At 37.1% G+C, this 14,062-nt stretch overlaps 1 protein-coding gene across 3 annotated transcripts in view; it reads left to right on the plus strand.

The window, feature by feature from the left end:
- LOC131026808 (uncharacterized) overlaps positions 1 to 14,062 on the plus strand; it is a 257,348-nt gene that overhangs the window by 16,668 nt on the left and 226,618 nt on the right. For 2 of the 3 annotated variants that reach the window (XM_057956787.2, XM_057956785.2), the window contains exons 2-5: positions 4,516 to 4,602; positions 5,793 to 5,924; positions 6,284 to 6,679; positions 6,954 to 7,043. In XM_057956787.2, coding sequence (XP_057812770.1) covers positions 4,516 to 4,602; positions 5,793 to 5,924; positions 6,284 to 6,679; positions 6,954 to 7,043 — 705 coding nt within the window. The remainder of the gene's footprint in view (positions 1 to 4,515; positions 4,603 to 5,792; positions 5,925 to 6,283; positions 6,680 to 6,953; positions 7,044 to 14,062) is intronic. The other variant, XM_057956786.2, reaches the window with a different exon arrangement.

Here is a 14,062-nt window from a genome sequence, read left to right on the forward strand (position 1 = left end):
CGAATTTTGTGCCTAGGAAAAGCGGACGCCAAGACAAAGTCATGTTTGAGATGAAATGCAAATGAGGAAGTGTAATTTGGACACCATTTGGAGGTGAATTTGGGGTCTTAGAATCTATAAATATGAGAGCTTGGTCTCTAATTTGTGATCTTTGAACATTTTCATAACGAAGTGTTGCCAAAATTGTGCCAGACCTTTGCTTCAAAGTTGCGTGCTTTCTAGCTTGTACTAGGTTCATGCTTGAGAGATAGCACCTAGCTGTGAGAGAGCCTATTTCTCTTTCAGAGGAGTAGATTGAGCTTCAAAGTGATGGAGTTTGCTATTACATTTTTAGTTTTCTAATTGCTACTGTGTTTTTGGTGTGTGCTGGGCGTATAGTGGCTGAAGCAATATTTTGTTCGTACCTCCTTGTCTGCTGAGTGTATCAACATGGGTATTGGCTTTGATTTTCTCCATCCCATAGGCGATGATGTCCTACAAAGGGGAGATGATAGTTTGCTGATTTGAATTCTATATTGCTGATCGCGGACTTCAGAGTTGCAGGTTTGAGGTTTTGAAATGGTCTCGTATGCCATATTTGTCATTTGCTTTTGATTTGGTGCGATTTCGAGTAGATTTGTGTTAGTTATGAGCATTTTGGTGTTGCCGATAGTGGCTGGTCTGCGTGTTATTCTCTTTCAAAATTAAGAACAACAATAGTTGCTTAATGTTTGAGTTGGTTTTAGAGGTAGCTTTCATTTGTGATCACATTGTTCTTCTATTCTAATCATTTCTCTCTATATTGTAAGGTTGAATAGTAGTATTGTCAACCACTTCTGGACTATAAAGCATACCCCACTGAAAAGTGGAAGAGGTTGGCTTGCCGCCTACATTTGATATTTGTAATTCTGTCCTCCCGTTGCATAAGCGGTAGAGTTGAGCTTTGTTGTAAGCATTTAGTTTTCCCGCTGAAATATTGCGGTAGAGTGATTCGTGCTTGGTTTTGTTCTTGTTCTTCTTGGCTAGTTTACCGCCAAGCTTTCTAGTTTTCTATTCCCGCTGGAAAGTGGAAGGGACTGGCTTGCCGCCCATTACTGTAATCAGTACTTTCAGCAGTTAACATCTAACGACCCTCTGCTACCGTATGCTCTCACCCTCCCAGCTTGGGCTCTCGGTGATCAAAAGGTGCAAGGTTCCTTTCAGCTGGTTTAGTTTTCTTATTCTAATCCCTAACAGGTGTTGGTGTGATTGTAATCTTGTTTAAAAATAAAAATAAAATTGTGGGGATATTACACAATTAAAAGAGGCAAATTGCTTTCAAACTTTGTGTTGATTCAAGGTGTTATGTGACGACATTTTCTAGAGATTGATTGTGAGTTTTGGGCGTTATACAAGAGGGATTCAAGCTCAATGTTGTAGACTTTGAGCTGCTTATTGTGTTTGGAGTTTTAGATTGGTTTTAAGATTTGATACTGCAGACCTTGAGCTGCTTGTCACGTCTGAAACTATTGTAGGACGCTCAAGCAAAGGGGCAACTTGCAGACTTTGTGCTGCTTTTATTTTCTATGTTTGTGCATAAGAGGTGCATCATGTGGTTAGACTTTGAATTGCTACATATTGTGCTTAGTTACCAGAAAATCATCTACAAATGTTGATAGGACAGTAGAAGTGCTGAAGACTTTGTGATTTCATTTCTGTTTTCCCGTCCCGGGGAAGTGACAAAGGTCTTTGTGCTTTCATGGAAACTTTGCTTCCTTTTATGTTCCAAAAATCTTACAAAAAAGTCTCATTTCTGTATTTGCTATTATTTATTTCCAATTGCTATTACTTTTTTGTGAAGAGAAAACAATATAGTTTTTCTTGAAAGAAGAAGAAAGACTGCTGTCCCACCCATATTAGATTAGTTTAGTTTATAGATAGGGGGAGCCTTCCCTAAATTAGGAGAGTATCATACTCACACACTGTGGCTGAAACCACAATTTTGCACATCCCGTGGTTGTACAAAATTTTTAACCAACATTGTTGATGGCTACTTCATCTTTCTTTACATTTAGAGACTATGACATGTTGAACATAGCCATTAGTGTCAAGTGGAGTGGCTTAAGTTACTTATTGTCCAAGGTAGGGAGACCAGAATCATTACATCTCACTTGGTTCACATTTTGACTTAGCTATGTTTGCATGATGTGGAGAAGCTGGTTGAACTTTTGGGGATCAAACTAGTAGGATGACTTGGGCTTGGCAGGCTGATATTGAACTCAGTCTTCACAAAACCTGACAATTGTGAAGAAAAACATAATATATAACAAATTTTTGTATTTTACTGATTTAAAAGAACATGTAATCCACTCCATAAACAACTTCAAAGATGTAGAAAACTAATTGATTACGTGCTACTTTGTTAGCAAAACAAGTGTACATAAAAAAATAAGTAAACAAAACAGTTTGAGATAGAAAGAAAAAAATCATTTACATATTAACATTACTTCTACAATATATAATGGATTTGCATAACCATGGCATGAAAAAGCATAACATAAAATGGTGCAGGAGCACCCTTGTGCTCACAATGGTCAAAGTTGGGTTTTTATTTCATTTTTTGTTGTTTCATGTTAATAAGGCCATTTTGGGCCATTATTGTTCATTTAGACCCATTTGTGCAAGTTTGGGATCAATTGGTTCAAAATTGTAAAAGCTGTCAAATATTGTCAAAGTTATCTTAACAACTTTTTCAATTTTTTGTCGACTTTTCAAAAGGTTGTTAAAAGTTAGTTTGGGGTCCATTGGATGATGGAAACAACCTGTATGAGCATAAATAGGCCTCTTCAACACGACCCAAGGGTTGAGAAACTTGTATTGAAGTTTTGAATGAAGTTGGAATAAATTTGGAGACTATTTCTGTGTATTTTCCTGCAATATTGCTGCTCTTTCACATGGTACGGATTGTAAGGATCAAATAAAGACCTGAGACCTATTGGGAATGTTAGATATGTGAATCTAGTTTCATTTGCACTTGGTTTCATCATTTTCCACCCAGTACTTTAGGAGATATTGCAATTTTGGTAAAAAATGTCCAAAACTGTCTCAAACCTTAGGTAGGGTAACCAGCAGCAATAAAAATGCATATTTGGCTTTTCCGATGGTGAAAACTCACACAAATGGGTGGGAATACCTGTACTTATGTATTCTACCATTTCCCAAGTTTGCAGGTCTCCAACTTGAGGTTTGCAAGTGTTTTTGAAGGACTGTAGGTCTGATATCTTCATGTATCAGACAGAGAAGGACAGCAAGGTTGAAGAGTTTTCTTTGTAAAGGCCAAGAGATTGATTTGACTTGTGATTGGTGACAAGGAGGATGTGTGAGGACCCTACTCACCCAATTAAAATGTTTGGATGTCATAGTATCGAGGGATAAGCATTGTAGTGATGACTGTTCCAAGAGGACTGCTTGTCACAGTTTGTCTTACCAGTGCAATATGCCTTAAGTCACAGTCCTAGTGGGAAGTTTTGATGTTGTAAGTCTAAAGGACTGATCATAAGCCTTGTTTAGGGTCCTCCAAATCAGGTTAAGAGGGTTTTGTGTAGAGATGCATTAATTTGGCCTTTGGCCACCAATGATTTTCAATCATAATTGTGAAAGACAAGTGGTCATCAACTTTGTGAAGTGTGGCATTGTTGAGAGCCAACACTTTAGTGTTAATCCTGATTCTACAAGCCAAGGCCATTAGCCATGATGTTCATATTGTCCTTATAATGTTGGTTCAAACCCTCATTGAATGTGTATGCCTAGAAGCCCAAGTGGTGCATCCAAGAGCCTTTAAGAGGATGGGTTGTGTAAGCATGGTCCTTGTATGTTGATGCTCATTGTCTATACCCTTACCTCTGCATCATAAACTAAGGTTGAGAAGATTCTACATCAGTTGTGCCAACATCAGTTATTCCTTGGTGGCCTTTGCAAGTGCACTTCATTTACATCATCAGAGTTGCAGAGTCATGTTACCTAAACCTAAGGTGGTGACACCCTTCACGCTTTTTTTTCATCTCCTCTCCTTTTATCCCATTGCTATCGTCTTCACTTTATGATCAACAAGATTTACCCATGCCTGGATCTTATCTAAAAACACAGTCTCCCCAATAGCTATTTTGGGTTTTTATTTGTATTATAGTTCATTACTCCAGTGGACTCTCTCTCTCTCTCTCTCTCTCTCTCTCTCACACACACACAGTTTTCAAATAAGTGCAGGAGATTTTGTTGTTATAATATATTTTATAATTAATTCAGTGCTTTTTGGGCATAGTTTCAATATTGCTTTATCAAATTCCTATGTTTTTGTTGGTCATGAATGGAAGGATAGGCTTGAGACTTATACTCATTGTTGCAGTTCCCAATTAAGGTGAAAAGTAGATTCATATGGTACTTAAATTAATTTGTGAATATTTAGTCCATGCCATTGGTTCACATCATCTTGGTTTTTGATTATTTATGCTTTATTTGAGTTGAAAGGTTGCATTTTAACTCTTAACTTGTTTTGTATAGTGCATAACATTCACAAACAAGGCAGCTCGAGAGCTTTTTGAGAGGCTGAACAACTTGCTAGACAAAAATGTTTCACGCAAGCTTACGGTATTCCATGGACTCCCCTCTTTCATGCGTTTTTATAGTTAGTTTTGATGTTAAATGAGAGAGAACCTCCTTAAATATAGGATGAAGGGTGGCAACATAGTCACACCTTTTCAATAATCCCCATTCATCATTAATTAATAATCTAATATTTATTAGATTATAATTATTTCAAATTTGATATGCTTAATAAAGCATTTAACACATAAGGTTTTATCATCTTATATTAGAACAATATATAAATGTTATAAAAGTAATGACCCCGATTTGTAATAACATTATGTTCTAACAATATATAACCATGATTTCTCATCTTCTCAAATCATGGAGTCCCTTCTTTTTTGACACCAAATTTGATTCTATGGGAGAATTTTGTTGAGTCTGTTTTAGTCCTTTCACAACTCCCTTTCTAGAAGTTTAACCTGCTTCCTAAATCTAAGCTCTTCTTGCTCAATATTGTTCATATTTACTCATCCAGCATAAAGAACAAAGTTGGGAGCCATGGTTCCTCTTTTTTCCACTCATCTCATTGGTAGGATTTGATAGAGCAGAGACAAAGCAAAGCATGCTTCCTTTGGTTCCACAGGATCTTACCAAATGCTACTGAGCCACAACAGTCAATGCAAAATTCTATAATTGATCTCCAAGGGATTGTGTGATTTGTTTATAATATTTGGAATATTACAACTACTGATAAGAAGTTTTGAAAGGGTTTGTCAATGTTTGTGTTAAAACTGCTAGTGGATTGATGAATCAATATTGAATTTACGTCAAAGAGAAGTGATAAATTCACACAATCTTCTATTGAAGGCTCAATTTTTCACTTTGTTATCTTGCTGTACTTGTTTGATTTGTAGTATTGGATCTACTGTATGCTATGCATTTAGATTCTTTCTTTCAAGTAAAGCTTTAATTCTCCAATTAGAGCTAGTAACTCAACATTATTATTACAAATTGCTACCCCATATATAACATAGATTATTGATGTCATATTCTTGTTATTGTTAATATCAATTCTTCAATTCTACCTTGATTAGTCATAGAAGGAGCAACATGCTGTTTAGTGAGTTTAAAATTTTATGAATCATTTGCTTTACATTGTAAAGTTGTTTGATTTGTGTTCCTTTACACTGTTATTGAATTTAGATTTTTTTAAAACTCTTTGAAATTTGACTTTTCCACTGTGCCTGCAGGTAGGGACAATACATAGTTTATGTGCAAAGATTTTGAGGTCTGAACAAGTTTCTGATTATCACATAGATAATGACTACATAATCTGTGATGAGAATGACTCAGAAAAGGTTGTGAAAAGGATTCTTCGAGAGGTTGGTATTGCCTTTTGGCTTAATATTTTGATTTTCTCTAGTTGTTTTACATTGTGTCAGGATGAATTACTTTGATTCTCTTCTTCAGTGACTTGAGGCAAGCTGTTGCTAACTGTAAAATTGATTTTACTGTGCTTCTATTTGGATGATTCACATTTTCAAGAAAGGATTTTTTCCAAAAGAACTTAACTGTAGCTCATGAGCATACCTAGTCATTCCTAATTTGTCATTGGTGTAGTTTTGTCAAAATAAATTGCTGTTTTTGATCGGTTGTGAAGGTTGAGAGCTGTTTATATCAGTGCTTAGTTTTTGCAGACTCTCAGCTTCTTACTTCTTCTATTCTTTTTATACTTGTACAGGTGGTGGGTTGTTTGGATGCAAACAAGGCATCCAATGGAAACAAACCTTTGAATGCAGATGCAAATTTGGAAGGGATATCTGGTCAAAATATGGATGAAATAGTTATGCAAAGCTCTGAGAGTGAACTTTGGAAGGATTTGGCTCGATGCAAGTTTTTCACAAGAAATGCATCTGAGAGATTAGAATTATTGCAGTTCCTGGAAAGGTATGATACAGGGAAGTCTGAGAAAAGGAAGTCAGTTCCTGCAGGTGCTGTCAAAGGGCTGCTACACATTATAAGCAAGGCTAGACTGTACAACATGCAAACGTTTTTAGCAAGAAAACATCAAAGAAGCGTACCTGATCTCCCTTATGGACTTTATGGGTTTGGTTTGAAGATGGCTGAAATTTATGAGGTGTAAAGTTTATATTTTCTGTACAAAACTCCGTTGTTGTATTTTAGTGCATTTTGCATTGGTTGATTTATTCATAATTTTGAAAATTTCTACCTATACACATGCTTTAAGTATGAAGACTGTATCTTAAACAACAATCTCTGATGATTTAGAAGTTTTCTTATAATTTTGTCTTAACAGCATGAAATTCAGCTTCCCAAGAATATGAAATATCTAAAAACAACCTTATATTTTCTTTCTATTGCTGAATGGTCTCTTATTTTCATTTTTGAAGCTTGAACTTAGGAGATCCAATGCTGTAGACTTTGATGACCTGTTGTACATTGCAGCTCGCCTGTTGCACAATAATAAACACATACGAAAGGTGGGTCATTCTCAATTCTTTCATCTTGCACAATTCTTTTTATGTAATTTATATAGTAGTGCAAGGAAAATCTTTCTTTTAATGCCTAAAGAGAAAATCAACATATTAAAGTAAGACATGGAAAGGTTTTATCTTTGAGATTTAGAAATTTGTATGTAGTTTTGTACTTATCATTCTGCATGTTGAACTCTAGGCTCTGCTTGGGTGGTTTTATTATGTACTCTTCAAGAGCTTTCAGCCAATGCATTGTACAATATGCTTTATTTTATTCTCATCTTATGTTACCTGGTTTAATGAATAAGCTCAGCTTAGATATACTTTCTGAGCACTTCATGGTTGGTTCTTGTTTCTGTAAGCAACTGATTACTCCCCCAAACTGTTTTTGACTTCTTGCAAATTTTAGATCATCAGCTTGTTATTACCCCAATCGAGAGAGTCTGGTGTTTGTGCTGAGGCTCAATGACATTCACGAGGCCATTGAGAGTGTGATTGGTGTTAGAAAGGGCTAGATTGTAAGTTGTCTCAGAAGAGGAGGAGGGGTTAGCAGGCTGAGAATCAAGGTTTCTTGTTGGTTTCTCTTTGCAAGCAGTAGGAAAACAGTGGGGCAAGTCAATTCACAATTTCACAGGGAAATGGCACTAGCAGGGTCCATTTTTAGAGTGCTTGAATTTCTGGAATTAGGCTTGAAAACTAAGAGCTTGAAATAGTAGGCTGATTTGGTGATCAAGTATGCTGAGAGGCTTCTTTGTTTTATTGGAAAGAGTAAAATTGGATTGGTCATGGAGAGAAATTGCCAATATTTGCAGAACCATAAGTGTTCACTTTCTCTTGAGAATCAGCAATGCAGATTGGGATTCATCCCTCGTTTAGGGTTTTTATTTGTATGTTACCCTCTTAAGGTCCATTGTTTAGCAGCTAGCCATAGTGAATCTTGAAAATGTTGTGAGGGAAAGTTATCTCTATCCTCACACATTAGAATGCATGTTGTAGCCCTAATCTGGATTCTGGTGATTCTTACTAATTTATTATTTCTTCAATGATATTTTTTAATTGTGCTGTTTCTGTTGTAACCATATGATTATACCTTGTGTGACTTTGTGGATTAGTTGGAGGATTGGTATATATCCTGTAAATTTACACCTATTTTTGCTAAATCCGTCTATAATGCCCTCAGACTCCATTGTAGTCTGGAACAAAGAGGCAAAACCAGTTTAGATCTTTTTGGCTAGGGGGTGCCATAGCAACAGATGCTTAATAGTTTTTCGGTTTTCCTCATAGAGGCAAGTTGGGTACATATTGGGTCTTGCCACTCAACTTTTTCCAATTTAGGGGTTTGATCCTTCATTAGGATTTTGTCTTTGGCCACCAAGGTGTACTCCATTAATATCCCTATTTTTGATATTTTGACTTGAGGGTGGCAGATTGAATGAGGCTGTGGTCCATTTCCCTGAATCTGTGTGTATCCATTTGATTTGATCCTTTGCCTCTGAAATTTGAAGCTTTCTTTGAGATATGAGGGTGTAAAGAACTTGAACTTCTGTAAAGGGATCATATTATGATTCTTGTTTGCTTACCATGAGCATAACTGGTTTGGGAGACCTATTGGGGTAATGTAGTCCACCACTGTGTATAAATTATGACTCTTGAGGTTCATGTGAAGAATATTGAGTTCAGGTGGGTTGTGTCTCAGGTGTCCTTCCCAGCTGTGAAACCAGAAGTTTGTTGTTTGCCCATTACCAATCTGCTATGTGAGAACTTGCTGGAGATAGCATCATTCCCGATAAATTTGTTTACCAATCTTGGAGAGTTTCCTTTCCATAAAGTCAAGTCTGACTTGCCTCCAGTTGGTTGTATGTTTGCCTAATAACTTGCCAGCAGCTGATATAAGGTTATTGAGTAGTGTTTATGTGTATTTCAAAGCAAGAGTTTGATTGAAGAGGCCTAGAACTATGCAATCCACCTCATTTTCTCAAGATTGTGTTATCTTGTTTCAGACAGCCAAAGGATATTTGAATTTCATTCATGTACACTACCTCGTACCTTCATGTACACTACCTTGTACCTTTATGAACATAGGAAGAGAAATATGAGATGAAGTAGCTGATTGAGCAAGTGAAGAAGTTGTCCACTGAGGTTACACATTTGAGAAGAGAAATTAGAATAATTGGATTCAAAGAATGGAAAGAAATTACTAGGGACACCAAAGCAACTATCAAGCATATCAAGTAAAGAACCAGAATTCCCAAGGAAACAACTAAAACTTTCAATGAAATAATCAAGGTTCCATGGTAATAATCAAGGCTTTCAAAAGGGGACGCGGAACACGACACCTAACAACAGAAGTGGCCCTTAACCTTTGGACAACCTAACGACATCCGAGAATCAACCTGCTGATTAGGTTTTCCTTGTTGAGGCGGCATTGCCATGATGTTGTAGACTGCATTTCACAAATTTGGAGTTGCAATGTCGTGAATTCCAAGTGGCAGCTGAAATTTTTCAGAAGGAGATGAAGAACACAGAATCACAAGAGAACCATCCAATGTTTGGATATGAAATAGTTCCCACGGTGAGATATGATCAAGCAATGCTTTTAGAAGATTTCAAGTTTTCCCCCTAAGTATGAATGCTATAAGACATATGAGCCAAATGGAAAGTTTCCACCCGCATCAGCAAATGTAACCATGGAGGCCCCAAGTTATACGTTACCACCAGCAGTAGAAAATGAACCTGTTGAAGAACAAAGCTACACTTTTGCCCCATTGAACAATAGGTCCTAGTGCAAGGGATGACGGAAGTGCATGCATTTCAACAAACATCTAAAGTATACCAAAGGAATTATCGGCCTCAACTTTCAGACACTAGCACATCCTAATGCGAATGATACTCTAGGATATCCAAAGGACTCAATAGAATATAAGTAGAGAACAAATAATATCCCTCTTAAGGATGGATTGAAGAGGTGGGTCAGCTCATCGTGTAAGAGGTGAAAAGGGTGAAATTGAGTTTATCTTTGTTTGTGTTAATGAAATTACTAGAAATGAGGGAAACATTTTTCAACAACTTGGGAGACGACATCACTCAAAGTGTGGCTAGTTCTACACAAACTACAACTAAGATCTCGTAGTCCGTGCCTAATACAAATGTTGTTCAAACCATTTTAGGTGACGTTCTTGATTCACCAAAAGGTTTTCAAAGCTTATTCAAACCTGTTAACATTGTTCAAAGTTCATCAAATGCAATGCAAGAAACTACCAAGACGGAGAATCCTACTAGTGAGCAAAACGTGACTAAAGAGCACATTGCAATAAAAAATGAAAGTCTAGCAAAGATTGAAAGCACTAGCAAGATGAAGGGGAAAGAAGCTAAGCCGACTGTGAAGGAAGAAAATCCAATTGTCTTCTATCAAGGAAGAGATGAATCGGCTCTGTTACTTTTATCTCTTAGGATTTTTGGGAATCTCCTACACAATTGCTTGGTGGATTCGGGAGCTTCTACTGTAGTGGACACCCTAGAATGCCCAAAAACTAACCCCACTGCTGATAGGAATTTAGTCAAACAGTTTGCAGCCAACTCCTTATTCCTCCGTTTAATGTTTCAATGTTTTTTTTTTTTTTTAAGTCTTTGCACAGGTATGAAACCACATAACATGAACTAAAAAGAATTTACAATAATAGGCAAGCTGGAAATTGAACTACTGCTGTTATAATATTATTTCCAGAATTAACAAAAATCAAATACATAGCAGGTTATTTTCAACTCACTAAATACTCTAGCATTTTGACATAATGTTCCAACCAAAGTTTCTAATTCTGCTGCTACAGTAACATGAATAGTGCCAGGTGAATAGTGCCGTGTGAATAGTGCCAGGTGAATAGTACCCGCGGGAATAGTGCCGCGTGAATAGTGTCGCGTGAATAGTACCCGCGTGAATAGTGTCGCGGCCTGTCGCTGGAAATGCAACCAAATAATGCTGCTGCTTGTAGCTGGAAAAACACCCAATCTGCCTGTAAATGAAGCTGATAGCAAAGGATTCCAAAGGCCAAACCCCAAGGGAATGACGTCTAGAATGTCACAAGAGAGGATAGACGTCCTCTAATGCCAACTCACACACCAAATTCTTCTCATATTCCACCTCCCAAATGAAGCCACAAAAGCTCCCTTTTATTCTTTCTCCAAGGGGCGACCCAACTCACTCAAGCAATGTGGGATAAAACATGTTCAATATAAAACATATTAAAATATTCACTTATGTCTCCCTTGGTTGCCCCTTTGATTTACACATATCTCCATAAAATAAATATTAAAGTAACACTTTAATATTTTACAATTAAATTAAATGTTACTTTAATAAAACTTCAGGCATTAAAATATATTAGCAATCGGACTCCGAATAGCGCGAGTGATAGCTCGTCGGAAAGCTCTCGCCAAGGAGTATCAAATCCAATCACCAAAACTAGCCCCCGTTGTGTCCTGCTGACTTACTAAAAATAGTAAGTATGCCTGAAACTAAGTAAATCAACTTCGTTTTGGCCCAAACTGGAAATGACTAGGCCAAAACACTCCAGGATCCCTTTAAACCCTTCGTTAGCCCTCGGGACCATGTAGAGCTAGGCTAATGCACATATACTTGGTCAATCTGCTAGAGTGGGGACATTACATCTACCAACGTGATGCCACTAGACATTTGTAGAAGATTTGGATTAACTCCCACCAAAACAAGTAAGAAGGTGACTCAGCTGGACAAGACAGAGGTCCTGGTGGTTGGAGAATTGAACAACATCCACATGCAGTTGGAATCTTTTATTGGAGAATACAAAGTCAATCCAATCCACCTAAATATTCCTAAGATCTTGTTTACACCTGTTGTAAAGGATGACTTTGATTGTGAGGCAAGATGACACATAATATCGATTATGCCTTTAATAGTAATCCTCCTTTTGAGGAGTTATGGCCCAGGATTTGATATTCTTTCGAAAACAGGGTATGGAGGCAAGGGTTGTGGTCATGATGAACAAGGTATTAAAGTCCTATTAGAACCTGATCCTCATGGTTCTAAGACAAGACTTGGATACCGCCCCACGACTTATAAACCAAAACCATGGTTGAATGTCCACATGATTTATTTTGAGCATCTTCTACTTAAACTTGTTCATCTTGAGTATATCGAAACTAATGTTTTCTCTTTGGAGAAATCTCTAGAAGAATTCTTAGGAGCCTATGCTGATCTAACTTCTTATCACCATAAGCATTGATTCCCATGTTGCTTAAATAAATTGGCATACTTTGGAGAATCTGTTATGAATTTTGATGAAAATGATCCTTTATCTAATGATGGTGACAACATCTTTATACCGCATCTTGAAGATCGTAGTACACTTCTTAAAGGAGATACTGCTGATGTCTTTATGGATCCAAAGTCTTTCAAAAAGGTGAGTAAAATAGTGAAGCGCCTTGTTTTGGAAGAATAGTAATACATAACTTGTACTAATATTTTACATTGTTATGCTGATATCTTTGCTTGGTCTTATGAGGATATGCCTGATATTGTTGAATTTGTTGGGGTTCATAATATTGTCCTCGGTATTGAAGCCAAGCCTCCCAAACAAAAGATTCGTGAGATGAGTCCCAAGGTTGCATTATTAGTCAACACTCGGATAGAAAAGCTTTTAAAAGATGGGTTTATCTGCTCTATTGAATATTCACCTTGGATATCGAATATTGTTACTGTTAGGAAACCTGATGGCTGTATTTGTGTTTGTACTAAGTTTCGTAACCTTAACAAGTCTTCTCTTAAGGATGATTTTTCGTTGCCTAATATCAATACGATTGCAGATGATGCAAAGAAGGGGTTTAGAAATCCATTTCAAGTGAAAACAATTACTATTGGCTGCCCGTGCAAGTTTCAAGACCCTAACCTTGGTGGTTTCACACTCAAACCCTCATTTCTCCAATTAGCCCTCTTGAAGGGTTCAATAGGGCATAATTTCCAAACCCGGCTCCACCCCTACAACCTAAGACCAGTTTTCAGTACCCTTTTGGGAATTTAACAACATATCAAAAACTAAGATAGGGCTACTTCAGAACAAACGGCTCAAATCTTGACTGCTACATAGTAGATTAGGCCTAATTAGAGCAGCCAATGGGGTTTTTTGGGCATAACATTTCATCCAGATGAGATCTCCAAAATCTAAGCACATATTTGAGTACCCATTTTGGCCTTATAAAACACATCTTGAAATAGGTAAGGGGTGTTATGGAACAACAAAGCCAAAAATGGACTGGTAATTCTGCTACAAGGCCTAATTAGGCTTATTCCACTAGGTTGAAATGGGGTTTTGACACTCTAGGCCTCAAACTCTCATACAAATGGCTCAGACATGTCTAAAATGGTCTGTCCAAACATTTCCAACTATTACAAATCCTTCTCCAAGAGATTTTCTACCAACCCTAACTCCTATTCACTTCCTATGCCCAAAATCATGAGGTTTTCAGTAAATTGGCCATAACTTCTTTAAAACTTAACTAAATTGGATGCAACCACCACCAATAGTTAGGTAATTCAATTCTCTAAAGAACAAAACCACTTTCAGACCATAAGGAGGCCGTACACGTCCATACAAGTCTCCGTAACAGCGAAAAACCAATAGAAAGTGCAGGAAAAACAGTGCGTTTTATTGATTTTCTCTCCAATACAATATGTCCAACGGCCACCAACCTTGACCTCGATCATTACAAGGCTTATTTAAACATTTCTCACCATAACTAACCAACTACAACTTCTTTTCAAATCCTATGACTATTCAACTTCCCACCTTTTGCATTTTTGCAACTTTTCAAATAACACTTTTACAAGATTTTGCAATATTTGTAAGTGTGAAACCAAATGACTAGTTACATTCTAAATGGTCTATTGTGACCTTATTGGACCAAAAAAGACTCAAACACCCTAAAACTTAACATAAGACCTCATTTACAAAAATGGACTACCATGGTGCCCCTGCACTAGTAGACTTGACTGC

Source organism: Cryptomeria japonica, chromosome 1, assembly GCF_030272615.1.
Source record: "Cryptomeria japonica chromosome 1, Sugi_1.0, whole genome shotgun sequence".
Classification (NCBI taxonomy): domain Eukaryota; kingdom Viridiplantae; phylum Streptophyta; class Pinopsida; order Cupressales; family Cupressaceae; genus Cryptomeria; species Cryptomeria japonica.